This window comes from Capricornis sumatraensis, chromosome 21, assembly GCF_032405125.1.
Source record: "Capricornis sumatraensis isolate serow.1 chromosome 21, serow.2, whole genome shotgun sequence".
Lineage (NCBI taxonomy): Eukaryota > Metazoa > Chordata > Mammalia > Artiodactyla > Bovidae > Capricornis > Capricornis sumatraensis.
In genome coordinates this window covers 12,869,407-12,890,182 of record NC_091089.1, presented here as the reverse complement: position 1 = coordinate 12,890,182, position 20,776 = coordinate 12,869,407, and the positions used below count along the sequence as shown (strand labels likewise).

Sequence of the window (20,776 nt, the reverse complement as noted above, 5' to 3'; positions counted from 1 at the left end):
ATCTTTTAGGATTTGAAATAGCTCAATCAGAATTCCATCACCTCCATTAGCTTTGTTCCTAGTGATGCTTCCTAAGGCCCACTTGTCTTTTCATTCCAGGATGTCTGGCTCTACTTGAGTAATCACACCATTGTGGTTATCTGGGTCATGAAGAGCTCGCAGTTAGGAATGTTATACAGTACACAGAATGTTGACAAAATCACCACGAGGCCAATGATATGTCTTTCATGGAAACAATCAATGATTGTTTAAAGTGTCCCTTTCCTTATAATACCAGTAAACATAGATAACAGACACTTGGTGATTGAGTATTATATTTCATGTGTAATACTCAATCAGTGTATGAAGCATGGTGTATGTCATATATATAATCTAAACTGTTTAGCTTCTATTTACTCATTTGATCAACATTTTCGTGTACTCTCACTAAAACTGATAAGGTTGACTCTACGACATTAATAGGTCAAAAATTAAATTCTCTCTAAATTATATTAGAAGTCAATATATTTTTAAAGGATAAATGACCTATATGTAAGATATGTAATGAAAGATATCTTATGCAGACTATTTTAACCTGAAGTATATCATCAGGATATCCTTCATCCACATTTGGATCATTTGATCAGTTTCTCAGATTAACTGTGTTTTATCATATGGCCCTCATTCAGATTTAATCATGTCTTAAAAAGAACTACATTCACTGCCCATCTGTCTCACACATTCTGAAAGAAACTGGAAGTAAAACAATAGATGCCTACAAAATTCACTCTGGCTTATTGTAATGCAAGAATTAATATTTTAAAAAAAATTAAAAATCAGTGACAAATGCTTCTAGTACAAGTTGCAAATATATATATAGGTGTGAGTAGGGTGGTCCGTGGTAGAACTGGAGAGCTGATCACCCTGCTTAGAACTACTGTGACAATGCAGAATGATCATGAAAATTGTGTGCTAAGGGAAGGAGTAATAACCCAAAACCTGTATTTGTGTACACTGAATTCTCTCACCCTTATTTCCTATTATTCTATCTTATGACACCACTCTATAATTAGAATTGGGTAATTTATGGAAACTCTTAAAAAATTAAATTGAATAACTTCTTGAAGTTCAATTAGCAAGGAATGTATACCAGAGAGAGGGAAAGCCTTCGCTTGGTGACTGAAAGAGCTAAAGGTCATTGAATTTCTGAGCTGTCACCACAGCTTGGTCACAGATGACTAAACTAATTGTAAATGCAAAGACACAATGATTGGACTCTTGTAGTCTAAAGATCTCTTAAATCAATTTTTATCTATCTCGTTATGCGAAGAAAGTATAATTACAAAAAATCACTTTCTCAGATTTTAATAAGAGCAATTTCTCAGTTTACTTAATCCTTTAATAAACTTACAACATAGCATGTAATAGAAAAACCTGTGTCCTTATGTCTCCAGCATTGGCAGGAAGGTTCTTTACCACTAGTGCCACCTGGGAAGCAGTTTATAACAACAAAGTATGTAATATAGTAAGTCTGCGTTCTATCCATTACATTGATAGTTGATATTGTTTTCCTATATTATCCTTTAGAGATTTTCTCAAAAATGCAAAATTTAAATCAACTCGGTTGTTCTGAATAGCCTCTTAATCTTCAAGGTAGTTGTTGCAAAGGACTTTATGAAAATAAAATTTAAGATGATATTTGACTTTGTCCACTTTATCAGACATATTGCCTGGCAAAAACTTATTTTGTGTATGTAAACTTACATGAAACTTGTACAAATGCTTGGAAAAAAATCATTCTTCTCTGTTGATTTTATTCAACCTCACAGCAGCTTCCATGCAGTTGTAGGATCTCTTCTTTTGCAACATTGCTTCTCATGTCTTTCTTTTCTTATGCGACTGTCTAATTCCACTGATTCTCCTTCACCAGTCAACTCCTTTATATCTAGCAGTTCTGTCACCCTGTATATTTTCCTTTTCCCTACCTACATTCTTCACCAAGGAGATCTCATCCATTGCCATGTGCTCTGCAGCTCTCTTCACTGTGCCATGGGAATTTTTTTCCCAGAACATGGCATGGCTGGCCTCTTTGGATCATTTTCTTTAAATATTACTTCCTAAATGACCTCACTTTGTCCAGTCAATTAGCCATCATCATATTTTGCTCATATTTAACAGTTTAATAACATATAAGGTCAAATATTACCTGACTTCTTTAAAATAGTTGCTTACAGATTGTACACTATAATTAAAATATAAGGTCTGTTAACTAGCAATTACTTCATATGTTTCCTTTACAACCAAATCCCCAGTCTCACAAAAAATTTCTAGAACATGTTAGATCTATAACATATGTTTATTGAAGAAGGAAAAGAAAAGAGCTAGGAGGAAAAGGAGAAGGAGGATGAGAAGGATGAAGGAGAAAAAGAAATGTATCTCTGCCTGGTGATCAGACAGGACAATACTAATTCATCATTTATATCTAAGGATAATTGGCCTTGATATATATTGAGGCGAGGTGAAGTCACTTAGTCATGTCTGACTCTTTGAGACCCCGTGGACGGTAGCCTACCAGGCTCCTCCGTCCATGGGATTCTCCAGGCAAGAATACTCGAGTGGGTTGCCATTGCCTTCTCCAGGAGATCTTCAAGAATACTGGAGTGGGTTGCCATTTCCTTCTCTAGGGGATCTTCCTGACCCAGGGATCAAACCCAGATCCCCCACATTGGAAGCAGACGCTTTAACCTCTGAGCCACCAGGGAAGCCCATTTACACAGCTAAATTTGTTTATGCTGGTGTTAAAAATCTATGTTCTGAAAACATGTAGAAATGGGTCTTTTATTTATTTATTTATTTATTTATTTATTTATTTAGAAATGGGTCTTTAAATTGCTAGTTGTTAAAGGGTGAAGAATCAGGAAAGTATATTATGGAATCTACATTTTTAGACATGCTGGATAATGGATCAAATTCAGATAAGGCAGTGTTAAAGCACCTTAGCATAATTTAAAAATCATTATTGAATTACACTTAAACAAATTCATTTATCACAATTAAATACATTTTATGAATTAAAAATCATATACTATTTGTTGTTTTGTTACAATTTTCTGACAAAAAAAGAGTGGACAAATTTTGTATGATTGTATGATAATTTTCCCCCTATTGGAAACAAGTCTGATTTCCAAGGCAGTCAATTATTATATCTCATGGAAAGCATTTTCCTTTACAAGTATTTATAGTTAAAGTATTTATTAAAATGATATTGGGTTTGAAAAAGAAATTAAAAATGGATGTGGCTACACAGAGATCTTCAACTGTTTTGTTTTTAGTTTTCATGATTCCTCGTTTGGATGATTATAGATTTTTGTCTTATAAAATGGTTTCTCTTATTTTTAAATGGAGATGATCTTATTTTTTTTTCTTTGAGATTCAAAAGTATATTTTGGAAAATAAATTCTTATATTGAAGAAACTAATAAGTGAACAAGTTAAATAATTTCATGTATCACTCAAACATGTTTAACCATTTTTTATTGAAGACTGAAATTATATTTTAACAAGACAAATTACCTAATAATAAATAGTATTATTGCTTATAAAATTTTAGTGTATAGTCAAATTTTTCAAATATTTTACTTAACAGATTTGCAGAAGGAAGTACCCAGGTAGAACTTTAAATAATTCATGTTCAAAACATATGCTTGAAATTTTAAATTTGTTTTCATTGTTAACAGGTACATCTTTGATGTAAATTAATATGCAATACCTTCTGGAGACATCTCTGGTACAATGGCCTCATAAGGTTCATCTAGGAATTTTGGTTCATTGTCATTGATATCCGACACTCTGATGACAAATTCAGACTCAGGTTCCACAGCCCTTCCAGTACTGGTGTCGATTACCTGGGCTCTGAGAGTGTAGAGGGACCGTTCCTCTCTATCAAGCTTCTCTACAGCATATATGTCACCTGTTCTTTCATCAATGGCAAAAATATTTCCAGCTCCAACTCCCAAAAGCTTGTACTGGAAAGAGTTGTTTCCATTGTCTAAATCAGATCTTAGCTGCAAGTGCAAAGAGAGATAATTTACTGTCTAGATATGTTAAAATAGATATATTTTAACTGTATCATTTTCATGTTTGTTAATTATTCTCCAAACTAATAATTTCAGTTCAGTTCAGTCACTCAGTCATGTCCGACTCTTTGCGACCCCATGAATCGCAGCATGCCAGGCCTCCCTGTCGATCACCAACTCCCGGAGTTCACTCAGACTCACGTCCATCGAGTCAGTGATTCCATCCAGCCATCTCATCCTCTGTCGTCCCCTTCTCCTCCTGCCCCCAATCTCTCCCAGGATCAGAGTCTTTTCCAATGAGTCAACTCTTTGCATATTAGATGAGGTGAAATGTTAAATTTAAGATTAAAATCTATCACCAGGAAGATGACTCTGAAATTTCACTGTAAAGCAGTATACAAATTTTATTACTCTAAATAGATGATTCCAATTAGAAACTATAGTGATTGAAAAACAAAGCCTCTTTTATACATTATGCACAACACAGTCAGTTCATGTTTACTCAGATGATTACATTTTTAGCCATTAAAACCATACTCTCAAATATTTATATTAGATAGGGATCTAGAGACAGTTAAAGAGATAATGACTTACATAAATTTAAATAGTGATGTTCTATCTCTAGGCTAAAAACACATAGAAGACATGGAAATATTAGTAAGAAAATTAGGGAGCATGTTGAGACTATGATAATAATCTCAATCATCCATAAAATCTGAAAATTGCTTTATATTAGTTTTTTCAATTAATTCTCATACTAATATTGTAAAATACATATTGTTGATTTAATAAATTCTTTGAATAGAGAAGAGAAGTGAGATTTAAAAATATAAAAACTTTCACAGAGTTTTATGGTTTGGGGGTTGAATTATGATTTGGACCAAAGCCCTGTTTGACCCCAGACCCTCGCCCACACAGCCCCTCCCCTCTTACAAACATGGTCTTTTAGTCCTCAAATTTAAGCCAAATTAGATCTAATTCTTTCTTTCCAATATAGTCCACTTAATTCTCAAATGTGCCTATTCTTTGGCTCTCACTAAATATCTTATTCATCCTAGTGTTAATGAAATTTTGAATTTTATATGTTAAAAAAGGTTATGATATAGATAATACTACATGACTTTTCATATCTAACTTATTTTACATGAAGAAAAGAAGCATTAGAGAGTAACCTCCTAATTATCGTGAATCCATGGTTTTCTTGATTCCTTATTCATATTCCAGTTTTTGAATGTGTGTGTGTGCTCATTCATGTATGACTCCTTGTGACCTCATGGAATATAGCCCACCAGGTTCCTCTGTCCATCTTATTCCAGGCAAGAATACTGGTGTGTTCATGTTCTCCTCTGTACATGGAATTTTCCAGGCAAGAATACTGGTGTGGTTTGCTATTTCCTCCTCCAGGGGATCTTCCTGACCCAGGGATCGAACTCATATCTACTGCATTGGCAGGTGGATTCTTTACCACTGTGCCAGCTGTGGAGCACTATTTATGAATATGCCCTTCTTCAGAAGAGCTTCTCTGAAAATATATACAGTAAACCAATAGACACAAGCTTAATTTCATAATTTTTCTGACAGCTCAAGGTACAATGTATCATTATTCTGAACTAATTAATACATTTTTCTATGTGGGGAGAATATCTCAAGATAGCAAAATGAACAATTTAATATTATAATGCTGTCTTGAATCATTGTTTTACAATAAAAGAAACAAATTGGAAATAATGAAAAAAGAATTACAGCTTTTAAATTTTGAAAGTCCTTAATTATTAATAAAAGTGAAATCTACATCCCCTAATGATAAGAAATTAAGGAAAACAAATGTATTTTCTAAAATAAGTATTAGAAATAAGAAGAATCACATGTACTGGTTTCCAATATCATTTCAATATAGTTTGAATATCAGGATCAAGGAAAGTCAGATTTGGTCATGGATAAATGCATTTCTAGTATATTCAGTTTGATTGTCATAGATCAGTGAGCTTGATCTTTTTAGGATGCAGATTTAATTAAAAAAACCATAATTTCAACATCTTCCTATTTATGTCACAAAATGCATAAGTTAAACACATTTCAATTTTGTGATTATACATTTTCTATTTTTCCATTCAAAACCATTTTTGCAATTATGTATTTACTATCAATTTGGAAAATCTTATTTGACTAAATCTTTACTTAATTGTGCTTCCAAATTTTAACCCCCTTTAACAAACTGATCAAAAAGAAAGTGATTTTTGGACATATCAGCTACATTGTCTTTTTACCAGCTCTGTCACTACAAACATGTAAATATTCACTATTACTTTCCTTTAAACAGTTACCATTTAAGCCTAATGAGGTTGTTTAGAGGAAAGATATCTGTTAGAATATTTTCATAAATATTTTTACAGAATGAAAAAGCTAAATGCTATATGAAAGGAGGAAATAAAAGTTATCTGTAGTGAGCAGAAGCAAAAAAAGAAATGAGAAAATGTGAATTAATCACATCACTAGTCCTCATTTTGATTGCACTGATGCACTTCCCTTAGAGCCTTACCACTAAAAGTCAAAAAAGGCATGAGAAATATTACTTATACCAGATACACACACACACACACACACACACACACACACACACACACACCCCAATGACTGAAACTGGCCTAAAATCTTAACCAAGGTCATTGGTTGAATGTACTCATATATTGGGCTGATGGGCTAGATGAACTCATGTGGAATCCAGACAACACACTAACACAGAAGTTCTTTTGAAAGGGCTGGAAGGAGGGAGTTAATGAATTTTGAGTGCTTCACCCTTTGGGCCCAATTAAATTTTAGTGCTAGTTAATTAGCGGTTAAACTTATTTGAGTTCATTCATCCAGAGAAAGAGCCTTACAGAGAAGAAGACATGATATTATAATTACCTCTGTTTAAAGAAAATCAACTAAGAATAAAAACTGAAAACATGAATAGGAAATGTTTTGTGTCATTAAGGACATTTTCTTAAAATGTTTTTCTAGAGAGAAGTGAAATAATTATTCATTTTACTTCAACTTCACTAATCAAATGAAGTGTGTAGGTTCTTCAAGCTACATGACTGTAAAAGTATTTGGTATTAATCTATTTCATTAAAAATTAATGAGGGGTAAATCAACAGCCACTTAGCATAATGGAAAATACAGCTAAATACTGTTGGTAAACATTACTGTTGCTTTGATCCATTACCAAAAATAACACCATCAGATTTCCAGATGTTGATAAAGGCTGCATTTTCACATGAGAGACTAAAGTGAAATTTGAAATGCAGAGCTTTCTCTCTTCTTCAAGTTTTGTGAATATTTTTGGTGTTTGCAAATATGAAACAATCAGTTATGCTGTTGTTTGAGCCTTTCTAATAGTTCCACTGAGAAAATGAAAAATTCATCAAATACTGAAGCCTCCACAACTCATTCGATTAGATTTACAAGGTTATTTCCAGTAGCACTTTCAGAAAATCAGTACCTGGCCAATGTGATGTCTGGTCTTATTCATTTCCTCTGGTACAAAAAACTGGTTCCACATCCAGCCACGCCTGATTCTCAAGTGAGATCCCGCTGGGTGCCTCACCTCCTCTGTTTTAGAGTTTTCTGCTGCTATAATGCAAGGCCATAGGAGAGGAACTCCGAACATAAAAGGCAGCAATAACCAACAATTCATTTTGCTCTGGATTCCAAATGGTACTCTTCAGGGGAAATAGTGTGCTGCAAACAAAACTCTTAAGCTCTCTTGTAATATTTTCAACTCTTACGTATCTTCCATATTCCTAGAGAACAGAATAAAAAATATTTTGAGATTAAAAAAATAACACTTTGACTCTGTGGGAGAAAGTGAGGGTGGGATGATGTGAGAGAATACTGAAATATGTATAGTATCATATGTGAAACAGATCGCCAGTCCAGGTTCGGTGCATGAGGCAGGGTGCTCAGGGCTGGTCTGCTGGGATGACCCTGAGGGATGGGATGGGGAGGGAGGTGAGGGGAGTTCAGGATGGGGAACATATGTACACCCATGGCAGATTCATGTCAATGTATGGAAAATACCACTACAATATTATAAAGTAATTAGCCTCCAATTAGAATAAATAAATCTAAAAAAATAATAAATAAATTCTCCTGAATCACCTAAAAACAAAACAAACACTTTCTCACAGAATTATTGAAGGCAGGATAAAACTTTTGCATCTGTAAAAATGGGACAAAATATGCATTTATTTTCCAGGTAAGCTAGTTAATCATATTTTGTAGGAATAATTTGAATGGAACAATTACAAATTTCTGCCTAGTTATTGTTATAAATCTGCCTGAAGGTGGAAAAGTTGCCCTACCAATCTCCTTGACTGATAACTGGCACTGATAAATTTTTAAAAGTTTAACTTGCTTACTTCTTTCTATTTCAGTAAAACTCAAACTCCATTAAATCAACTATCAAACCAGGTAAAAATGTGACATTTCTCTTTTTCAATTCAGTTTCTTAAATTATGATATTTTACATAGCTAATTAAATAGAAAAAAAAGAAAATTCAGCTTAAGACCTGGGGGACTTAAAATTTTATACTGATTCATAATCTTGATGTTATGAAATACTTTGCAAATAGAAACTCTAAGATATTTTTATATTGCAAATATATACAAAATAAATGTTTTTCATATTAACAAAGAAAGAAAACCATTTATAGAAAATAAAATAAAAATTTCAGTGCTTGGGTAACATGGCTAAATGTTTATAATAAGTAAAATGGAGATGAAAGGTATCTTTCAGTATTTAAATAGAAGGTGAGGATGGGATGATTTGACAGAATAACATTGAAACATATTTATTATCATATGTGAAACAGATCACCAGTCCAGATTCGATGCATAAATCAGGGTGCTCGGGGCTGGTGCATTGGGATGACCCAGAGGGATGGGATGGGGAGGGAGAGAAGAGGGGGTTCAGGATGGGGAACACGTGTATACTCATGGCTGATTCATGTCACTATATGGCAAAAACCAATACAATATTGTAAAGTAATTAGCCTCCAACTAAAATAAATAAATAAAAATGAATTTAAAAAATTAAGACAAAAAAAAAAAACCCAAAAAACAAAAAACAAGCTAGGGACTTTTCCATTTAGAACTTTCCATTTACCTGATACTGATCATACCAACTCTCCATGACATGATTGGTAATTCTCACCTTTAAATGAAACAGAATAACTTTTCATTTCCCATATTTACATAGTCTCCACATAACCAAATTGCCTTTGTTGGGATTAAGGAAGAAAAATCCCTGGAGAAGGAAATGGCAACCCACTCCAGTATTCTTGCCTGGAGAATCCCATGGACAAAGGAGCCTGGTGGTCTACAGTCCACGGGGTCACAAAGAGTCGGACATGACTTCACGACTTCACTTTCACTTTCACAGAAGAAAAATAGTTTTGTCAGATCTAACAATGCCCTAATCAACAGAAAAGTCATAAAATCTTTTTCAGTTAGGAGTCTTTCATACGACCTTGTTTGAATGTTCTCCATGTATCTTTGATTGTCCCTGATAGATTTCTTAGGTCTTTGGCTCCTGTTAGTAAGAGATATTAAAAAAGGCTAATTAACAAAAAACGTACTGTTGTTAATGGGAATTCCATGGTCCCTCTCTAATTCCTTCAAGCAGATATATTCTTTGTTATAAGTTTACTTAATGAAACTAAAGAAAAAATTCACCTGTGGTAAAAATTAAATATTAATTTTACCCTAAGTTCAATATTTGAAATTTTAATTATGTCTGTTGCTTAGAAATTGATAAAACACATATTTCTGATAGCAATGAACAATGAAAACATTTGACCAAGTACAGTTTTCTTTATGAAAAGATAATTTGTATAAATTTGGAAAACTATCACTAGCAGTGATATGTATTACACTTAAAATGTCAGATAAATACCATCAAAGTTAACTTTATATTATGGTATCTTCATACATTTAAGCACAAAATAGTATAATGAACAGCTATATGCCATCATTTAGGTTCAAAATTATCAAGACATGATCAGTCTTGCTTAATCTGTATACACACCTATTTCCTGATATTAAAAAATTTTTGAAATGTCCTATCATTTTAATGATTCATTACACACACAAGCAAACTTGGGCACACATGGCATATGTATATATGTGTGTATGTGTGTACCTTTTTTAAAAATCAAAATTAACTACTAAAATTTTAGAATGTCTTCAATACAATCAAATATTCAAACAATACTCAAATTAAAATTATTTAAACATCTTTGAGTCAAGATTCAGCTATTTCCACACCATGTAGTTTGTTGAGACATTTGTTAAATCTCAGTTAACCCACAAGTCTCATCACACTAAATTTAACTCTTCTTTCCATTTATGTGTTGAGAAAAGTAATTGATCCTATGGATTTTCCCACATTATGGATTTTTCTGACTGCATCCCCACAGTGTGGTTTAATATATTTCTTTATTCACTTTAAATTAGTAGAATCTTGATTAGATGCAATTTTACATATTTGTCAACAATACTCATAAGTGATCCTCTACATTTAATATTGCTTCATATCTGAAGGCAAACATTTCTTACTTTTGTCACATTTTATTTCCAGTCTTGATGTGTTCTTGTTCCTAAGTTTCATTATTAGCTTCATGTACTGGCACTTGAACCATTTATTATGAATTTCCTCATCATTCTTTCTTTTAAAGTTTTGCCAGTTATTGATGATAACCATCTAAATCAAATATTTTAGTGACCACATAATGAAACACAACAAAGAAAGAAAAAAAAAAAGAAACTCCTAGAACTGAATGATTTAATATCTAAGATCAAAATGGTTATATCAAAAGATCAAACATTATAGAAGAAAATACCATTGATTTTAAAGATTATTTTTTAAATTATTCAAATTAAAGTACAGAGATAATAGCAGCAGCAGAAAAAATGATTTTTAACAATAAAGATAATTTCAATAACTATGGAACAATTTCCAGTAGTATAACATTTATATAAATTGGAGTCCAAAAGAGAAAGGAGAGAAAATAATAATAACCAATGGTTTTTCAAATGTGCAGAACAATACCACACTTAAAAAGACACTCAACAAACATGTAAGAGAAAAATCAAAGAAAATCATGTTATTGTAAAATTACTAAAAATAAAATGCAAAGATAAAAAAGGAAACAATGAGAATGTCCATTAAATGCTCATCAGAAATAACTGATGAAAAGAGAGTGACGCCCATAAAGTTCTGAGAGAAAACCTTTCAACCTATAATTATATATCCTTCAAAATCAAGGGAATATAAAGCACATTAGAATTAATCGACAGCACAACTGCACTGTAAAACTATTAACTGGAAACTCTTCATAATGAAGGACATGTGGACCAACATAAAATAATGAATTAGAAGGAAATATTAAATATGTATAGATAAATATAAAAGGCTATTTTGTATTTTTATTAATACTTTAAAAATATATATTATTTATAAATTAATAACAATATTACATGGTATATAACATGTAGAATAAAATCAGTGCTGATAATGGTGAAAATAAAGGGATGCGGGAAATTACATTATCTATTATTCAACTTATTACATTATAGATAAAGTGATGTAGCAATTGCTCAAGTAGGCTGTTGTGAGAAATGATGCATGCACGCCAAATTCACCAGAGCAATCACTGAAAATAAACAAAATGTCATATCATGGGACCAAGAAAGGGAAAGTAAGATTCTAGAAATTGTTTATTAGTGCAATAATGAACAGGAGAATGCAGGAGAAGAAGTAAACTCAAGATTGTATAGCAAATTCAACCAAATAAGTCACTGCAGTAAAATGAGATTAATAAAGCACTACAAATAACATGCAGTGTGTCTGTCAATTTGGAATTTAAAAACTTAACCCAACAATGTACTAAACAAAGCATGTAATTATAAATACACAGATAGGCTGTAAGGACAAGGAGGAGAAAAATGTACCATAAAATAATAATCATAAGTTAGTGGAAATGCTGTATCAGTATCTCAGAAACAAGACCTCAAGATAAGAGTTATATCATTTGACATAACAAGAGCATTTACAAAGACTATAAAAGGAAATTTACCAAATAGGCCTAACATTCCCAAACATACGTGAATTTAATACCAGAGCTTTGGAATACATGAAACAAATATCAATAGAACTAAGGAGAAGTAAATAGTTATAATTGTGGAGTAGTTAACACTGGCCTCCTCTATTGAAATGCGAACAGAACAATAAAAATCTCTGAGAATAAAAAAAAAAAATTAAAAGCACAATCAATCAACATCAAATAATTAAGACTATAGATTGCTGTACCAAATGGGATATAGTTCTCACGCGCTGCTGGTGAGAATGGAAGCTGGCACAACTGGTGTAGAAAACAGGTTTTTAAGTTAAAAACTTGAATATACACCAGCCATATGACCCAGCCATTCTATTCTCAGATATATGCCCCAGATGAATAAAATTACACGTCCAAGCAAAGATATTTACCAGAATGTTTCAGTTCAGTTCAGTTCAGTCGCTCAGTCGTGTCCGGCTCTGAGACCCCATGAATCGCAGCACGCCAGGCCTCCCTGTCCATCACCATCTCCCGGAGTTCACTCAGACTCACGTCCATCGAGTCAGTGATGCCATCCAGCCATCTCATCCTCTGTCATCCCCTTCTCCTCCTGCCCCTCCCAGCGTCAGAGTCTTTTCCAATGAGTCAACTCTTTGCATGAGATGGCCAAAGTACTGGAGTTTCAGCTTTCGCATCATTCCTTCCAAAGAAATCCCAGGGCTGATCTCCTTCAGAATGTTTAAAACAGCTTTATTTAAAATCGCCCAACTGACTACACATCAAATGCCTAGCAACAATTCAATGTATTAAGTGTGGTACATCCATGGGGTGTAATTGTGCTCAGTAGTAAAAATAAATGAACTATTGATGCACAAAGTAACATCCCCAATAGTTACGCTGAATGAAAGAAGCTTGACAAAAGATAATTCAGATTGCGTGTTTCCATCTGTATATAATTCTAGAAAATTCAAACCTATTACAATGACAGAAAACAGGTAAGTTCTTGAGAGAGCACTGAGCTGGAGAAGAAGAAGGAGGGAATACCAAGGGTCTTAAGAGAAAATTGAGAGGTGATGGCTTAGTTCATTATCTTGACTGTGATTATGGTCTCACAGAAGTATAAATATGCCAAAGAAACCCAAATTAACTTGAATATGTGTGGTTTGTTCTGTCAGTTATCCCTCATCACTGCTGCTAAAAAAATCTGATTTATTTCAATGCTACTCTCTCAAATCTTCCTACCTTTTCCTCCCCACTATTGCATCCAAAAGTCTATTCTTTTGCACTCAAACGTATGCATTAGGGCTTCCCTGCTGGCTCAGACAGTAAAGAATAAACGAGCAACGCAGAAGACCCAAGTTTGATCTCTGGGTGGGGAAGATCCCCACTCTCCCCTTCCCCCACTGTGTCCAAAAGTCTGTCTTTTTGCATTGAAAGTTCCAGTGGGAATTTGTTATATGAGGCAGGGAACCCAAAGCCTGTGTGCTCTGTGACAACATAGAGGGACAGGATAGGGGAGGCTTCAACATGTTAGTAGTTCGACCAAAAAAGTGTAGGGTTTTAAAGACGACACTGTGCTAGATTAAAAGATGTTTAAGATACAAGAGCAAGTGTAAAGTGAGGACATTGTCTAGATCTTGATTTGTATAAACACATTCTTATCCTTACATTTTTGTAAATCTCTAATATTTAATATGAATTGGTTATTAGATGATAAATAAAAATATTGCTAATTTTGCTAGTCATTGTTTTTCTGGTCAACAACTGATAATTTTTGGTCCTCCTGATAATTAATATTCTTGAAATTGGTTAATGAGTATTTGCACTGCATTTTAACTGTATTTAAAACATATTTTCAACAATACAAATAATAATTTCTTTTATATTTACAAAATCAATATGATGCACAGAAAGTATTAAATATTTTAGTACCTGCAGTTGATGAAATATACAAAAAACAGAACTCCATAATAAGTTAATGAAATTAAAAATTTGGGCAACCACTGAATTGGCATACCAGATGGCTCAAAGGTGAAGAATTCACCTACAGTGCAAGAGACACAAAAGACTCTTGTTTGATCTCTTCATCGGGAAGATTTCCTGGAGAAAAAATGGCAACCTTCTCCAATATTCTTGCCTGGAAAATTCCATGGACAGAGGACCCTGGAAGACTACACTCCACAGGGTCATGAAGAATCGGACACAACTGAGCACATACATGGACACGGTGGAGATAATTTGTCTAAATTTAGTATATATTTAAAAGCTAGTTTACTCTATAAACTAAGAGCTATTTTCTTTACCACTTTATACCTCACATAAAATTTTAAATTTGTCCACTTAGAGGCAAATATAAACTGAATTATGTAGGAAAAAATGTATAAAAAATTGAAGTTCAAATTAAGGCACCATGGAACACCAGACCACCTGACCTGCCTCTTAAGAAATCTGTATGCAGGTCAGGAAGCAACAGTTAGAACTGCCCATGGGAAAACAGACCGGTTCCAAATAGGAAAAGGAGTACGTCAAGGTTGTATATTGTCACCCTGCTTATTTAACTTAAATGCAGAGTACATCATGAGAAACGCTGGATTGGAAGAAACACAAGCTGGAATCAAGATTGCCGGGAGAAATATCAATAACCTCAGATATGCAGATGACACCACCCTTATGGCAGAAAGTGAAGAGGAGCTAAAAAGCCTCTTGATGAAAGTGAAAGAGGAGAGTGAAAAAGTTGGCTTAAAGCTCAACATGCAGAAAACGAAGATCATGGCATCCTGTCCCATCACTTCTTGGGAAATAGATGGGGAAACAGTGGAAAGAGTGTCAGACTTTATTTTTTGGGTCTCCAAAATCACTGCAGATGGTGATTGCAGCCATGAAATTAAAAGACGCTTACTCCTTGGAAGAAAAGTTATGACCAACCTAGATAGTACTTTCAAAAGCAGAGACATTACTTTGCCGACTAAGGTCCGTCTAGTCAAGGCTATGGTTTTTCCAGTAGTCATGCATGGATGTGAGAGTTGGACTGTGAAGAAGGCTGAGTGCTGAAGAATTGCTGCTTTTGAACTGTGGTGTTGGAGAAGACTCTTGAGAGTCCCTTGGACTGCAAGGAGATCCAACCAGTCCATTCTGAAGGAGATCAGCCCTGGGTGTTCTTTGGAAGGAATGATGCTAAAGCTGAATCTCTAGTACATTGGCCACCTCCTGAGAAGAGTTGAGTCACTGGAAAAGACTCTGATGTTGGGAGGGATTGAGGGCAGGAGGAGAAGGGGACGACAGAGGATGAGATGGCTGGATGGCATCACTGACTCAATGGACATGAGTCTGAGTGAACTCTGGGAGTTGGTCATGGACAGGGTGGCCTGGAGTGCTGCGATTCATGGGGTCGCAAAGAGTCGGACACGACTGAGCGACTGAACTGAATGCTACCAAATGTTTCAAAATTATAAGGTGATATATTATAAATTATTCTCATAAATTGGCTTTCTAAACTAATTCTAAGAAAAGAAAAATAATACACAGATTTTATGATGATAGTTAAGATTATAGGATAAAAAGAAACCGGTTTAACATTTGAAGTTTAGAAATATCTGTTGCATTTTTTTCCTCTGATACAACCTAGAGCTACCAAAACATAATATCCATTAAACTTGAATGATTGTTCTACCTTATGTTATTTTTTCAGCTTAAGTGTATAATAGAAATTTTTAAAAGTTAAGTTATCACTATTTCATGCATCTGTATCATAACAAAACAGATAGGAATACAATACCCTGTCGTTTGAAACTCAGGATAAAAATAGAATGAAATGGTGGCAATAAGCATATTTGAATGAGGAATTATTATGGCTTTGTTTACAATCTTCCATGTTCCAAATTTTCTATAGTGGTCATACATTTTAGGGGAAGGGAAAAATTGTTGCAAATAATGGTCCATTTTTGAATGAAGAGTGTTGGCAGCTGTCAACGGTGTCAGACTGAGAGACACCCAGAGCTGAGTTCAGGCTAATAAGGAAAACTGTTATCAATTAATATGTCTGAAATGGGCCCTAGAGAAATAGCCAGTGACATTTGTGACCTATGTCGGCAATCCTGGTTTTATTTTCCAATCAGGTGAATACAGGAATATGAATCTGTATAATATTTCTTTCTTTGTTAAATTTTTATTTTTGATTGGAGGAGAACTGCTTTACAGTGTTGTGTTGGTTTCTGCTGTACAACAAAATGTATCAGCTATAAGTATACATATATTTACATGTATCCCCCCTTATATACAGTATATACATACACTGTATATTATATGTATGCAATTATTAAATTTATATAATAATTATGTGTTATCATAATTATACTATATACAGTATAAATACTGTATATATGATACAGTATATACATATATTATCCCCCCATGCATAATATGTCAATATAGAGAAAACCATACCATTACTCTGAATCATGTTAGCTTGGTTGGATTTAATATTAGTGCCAGTATCTAGACATATGTGTAAATATTAAATAAAATGTATAGTATATATTTTTCAAAATATATAATATATTAAAATTAGGTGGCATTGATATTAACACAATGTTATCTAATAAAGTTATTAATATTTGAATACCATTATTATTATAAGCATCAATATAATATATCCAAGTAGAATCACATGATTTAATATAGAAAAGTATATTTCATATAATATATTATATTCACATATGAAGGGATGTCTATTGAGAAATTTTAAGTGATCTACATACTAAATAGAGGTAGGATTGTATATCTAATTTTAAGGTCATAGAGTCTACAATATACTTTGCGTTTTCCTGAATAGAAGAAAGGAAATGCATAGGTTTCTAGCATTGTGTATGACATCTGTCTTGGGTAGTTCATGTTATTAAAGCTGAATAAATTTCTTTAAATTGCATTTTAACTTTTGGACCAGTCTTGAAACTAGACATAATAAAATGTTTTTTATTATCTCCTTTTACACCATCATTTCCCCTCTTACTCTAAAGATTCTTGAGGTCACAAAGCAAAGGAAAGAATAAGTCAGAATGATGGATTTGGTGTCTGTGTGGGGGAAGATAAAAGTTGGAGCTGGGAAAGTGTGGATCAGATAAATATAGAAACTTAATCCTATTTGTGATCTCTTAAAAATCAAGGGAAACTTGGCAGTCTCTTAGAGTGACATTATAAATAAAGGCTTTTAAATGGCTTTCTCAAAACTGCTAATAGAATATACTAAGAAATGAGTGGATATAGCTTGCAGATATAAGTGAGAAGGAAGACAATTTTTGAACCAAAAATTATAATTAACCATGTGTTAACTCTTTCTTAAGAGATTTAGAATGTAAAAGACCTTTTTCTTTGTTCTGTTTATGAATTCTCATTAGACATATTTTACTTATTTACTGCGGAATTGACAGTGTATGCTACAGATGAAGCAATGTAATGGCTGAAATCACCTAAGCCCTCTTTGACATTACAGCCTTCTCCAACACTACTTGTGTGGTGTCCTAAAATGTAGAGTCAATTCATTCCTGGGCTGGCTGTTGTGAACTCTGTTTTGGAGCGGCAGTGAGGGGAGTCCGTAGGGTCACAAAGAGTCAGACACAGCTGAGCGACTTTCACTCACTTTCAGGGAGGGCTGTGGATTAATGAGCCCCATGTGAAGGCTGTGCATTGATGAGATTGAAAATGCCCATGCAAAATATTCCACAATGGGAAGATACAGATTTCAGTTGATGAAATACACATTGGCAAAATCTCATTTAAAAAAATCTGGTATCTCACCTTTTATTTCCCTTCTACAAGCTACCAAAATGGGATTCATTCTTATAACTTCAAGGCTAAATCTTTGTATAACTCTCTACTGAAGGTTCACCTGAACTCCTTTTGGACTATATTCCTCACTACATGTTGCCAATACAATTAATATGTACAAAACTTAACTATGTCTTTACCAGTTTTGTAATTTAATTTTAATTTAGCCATTGCAGGTCCACTGGCTATTTCTCAAAGTCAAAAAACTTTATTTTCTGAATTTTTTTCATATAACATTCTCATGAAAACATGTAATATAGATGAATAAAACAGTGCTCTATTTCTAATACCTAAAAAGATATTCTAATACAGTATTTCAGGAGATAAACTCATAAATATTTCTCTATATTTTTCTATCATTGTGTAATTTCAAAACACTGGGAAAATGCCTGAATACCTTGTATCTAATTATTTGGAGAAGATATAAAAAAGTGCTCTCATAGATGACAAAGAAAGAAGTGAATAAAAAAATGTTTCAAAATTCATGTTGGTGGTGGTTTAGTCGCTAAGTTGTGTCCAACTTTTGTGAAGCCATGGACGGTAGCCTGCCAGGCTCCTCTGTCCATGGGATTCTCCAGGCAAGAACACTGGAGTGGCTTTCCATTCCCTTCTCCAGGGGATCTTCCCAACCCAGGAATCGAACCTGGGTCTCCTGCATTTCAGGCAGATTCTTTACCAACTGAGCTACCAGGTAAGCCTGAAATTCATGTTAACATAATGCTATTCAGCTACTAAATGTTATGCAGTAAAGGCACTTAATGAAATGGAAATATGGTGCAACACTTTGCTAGGTGAAAAAAAGAAATTACGTAGAAAATGACTCCATTAATTTGACCATAAATGTAGACAAATTCAGAGAAGAAAGTCTGGAAGACTATGCCCTCAAATGCAAATAGAAATTATCTCTGAATTGAAGAATTATAAATGGAGTAAAAGAATATGCATTTCTATTTTTCAGTATTAATATTTATTTAGTTTATACAGATATACACATAGTTTTATAATGAATTATGAAGCTATTTTACATAAAGTAAGGTTATGTAGCACCATAATGAAGATCAAGAGTTTACTATTTCCTGAGTGAGGTGATTCTCCCAAATATGTTGAAATGCAATGTTCTAAGTCTGCTCAATGGGGTTAAGAGCGCCACCTGTGGAGCAAAGATGTCTATGACAAGATCAGCCCCACCATCCACTACTGTGTGACTGGGCAATACCTGCTCTGCTATTCTTGCCTGGGAAATCCCATGGACAGAGGAACCTGGGGACCTTCAATCCATGGGATCTCAAAGAGTCACACACAACTGAGCGACTAACACTAACTACATACCTCAGTTTTGTCATATGAAAAATGACAATGAAAATAAGGCATATCACTTGGGGTTATCTTGATTAAATGAGTGAATGTACACAGAATACTGTCTGATGCACACTATATGTTATGTAAGTATTTTAAAGTAATTCTATAAAAATAGCAACCTATACCTGGGTAGTAAATGCCTAGTGATTTCTTTATTTCTAAACTTTGAAGTGGTCAACTACTATTATTTCTGCAAACTTCATGCACATGTAAAAATTTTATAAATGACTATTGCAAACATAGTGTAGGATACATTGTTCTTAATGTATGTGTTCTACAAGTATTTTCAAAGGATGTGAATATCATTATTTTTTTCCAAGAATGCTAAGTGACTATGACAGATAAACATTGTCATGGTTGAAGCAATGTGTGATATTGGATGGGCATATATGGGCTGAAAATGATCCCACTGTGATTCAGAACAATTACGTTTTCAAAGAAGACTAATTATGACTTAAGGGATGAAAAATATGATAATCTATGCACTTATACAGTTTGTGACTGAATCTAATTACAAATTGTCTTTTCTATGACCTCTTCCTGGTTATATAAAGATAATTATTCCATCTGTGAAAACTTATAAAATATAATGTATTCTGAAAGGCTTGTGTAAAGCTGAAACTAAGCTCAACTTAGCCAGCTCCTCAAAGAGACAAGCAGATGGCAATTAATACAATGTCTCTGTCTTCCGAAAATCACTGAGTAGGCTTGGCCAAAATAGTATATCAAAAGACACACTTTGCAATGGTCAGGAAGTTCCAAAGCTTAAAAAAATAAACTATTAAAGTCCTAATTTCTAAAATGCTACTTAAAAATAAGATAACATATTTCTCTTTATTAATTTAAAGAAGCACATCTAATGTTTCATATTAGGATCTAAAGGTGTGAAGCAAGCAAATTCTATAAAACCTTAGGGCTGGACAGGCAGTAATGTGAGGCTCTGGGGGCTGTGAGTGGTAATATTATCACAGAGGAAGTAGTTTGAAATCCTTTTCCTTTTTCTCTTTTAATTTGACAGATCTTTTTACAAAAGAAAAACAAGGAATGTCTCTTAACAACCCCCTTATTCCATAAGCAACTTTATCATTCCTTATAAAGTGGTTGGGGGAAGGTTACAGACTGCACCTTGAAGTTCATTTTTTCCAAGGTTGTGGAACTGCCTCAATACACAGTCCAGAAGATACTCTGCATTTGTGTGAATCTATTTAAAAGCTTCTCTACTTATTTAAATGGGCTTCCCTGGTGGCTCAGTCAGTAAAGAATCTGCCTGCAATGCAGGAGACTGGGGTTCGATCCCTGGGTTGGAAGGTCCCCTGGAGAAGGAAATGACAACCCACTCCAGTATTCTTGCCAGGGAAATCCCATGGACAGAGGACTCTGGAGGTTTCAGTTCATGGGGTCACAAGAGAAACTAAACCACAACCACTACTTACTTACATGC

The 20,776-nt window shown here is 33.8% G+C and overlaps 1 protein-coding gene across 1 annotated transcript in view; it reads right to left on the bottom strand.

Annotated features, from left to right (window-relative positions):
- Window positions 1–7,733, bottom strand: part of CDH19 (cadherin 19) — a 47,291-nt gene extending 39,558 nt beyond the window's left edge. The window contains exons 1-2 of the mRNA XM_068993882.1: window positions 7,539–7,733; window positions 3,748–4,042 (exon numbers count right to left, since the gene is read on the bottom strand). Coding sequence (XP_068849983.1) covers window positions 3,748–4,042; window positions 7,539–7,733 — 490 coding nt within the window. The remainder of the gene's footprint in view (window positions 1–3,747; window positions 4,043–7,538) is intronic.
- Between the last annotated feature and the right edge of the window lie 13,043 nt (window positions 7,734–20,776).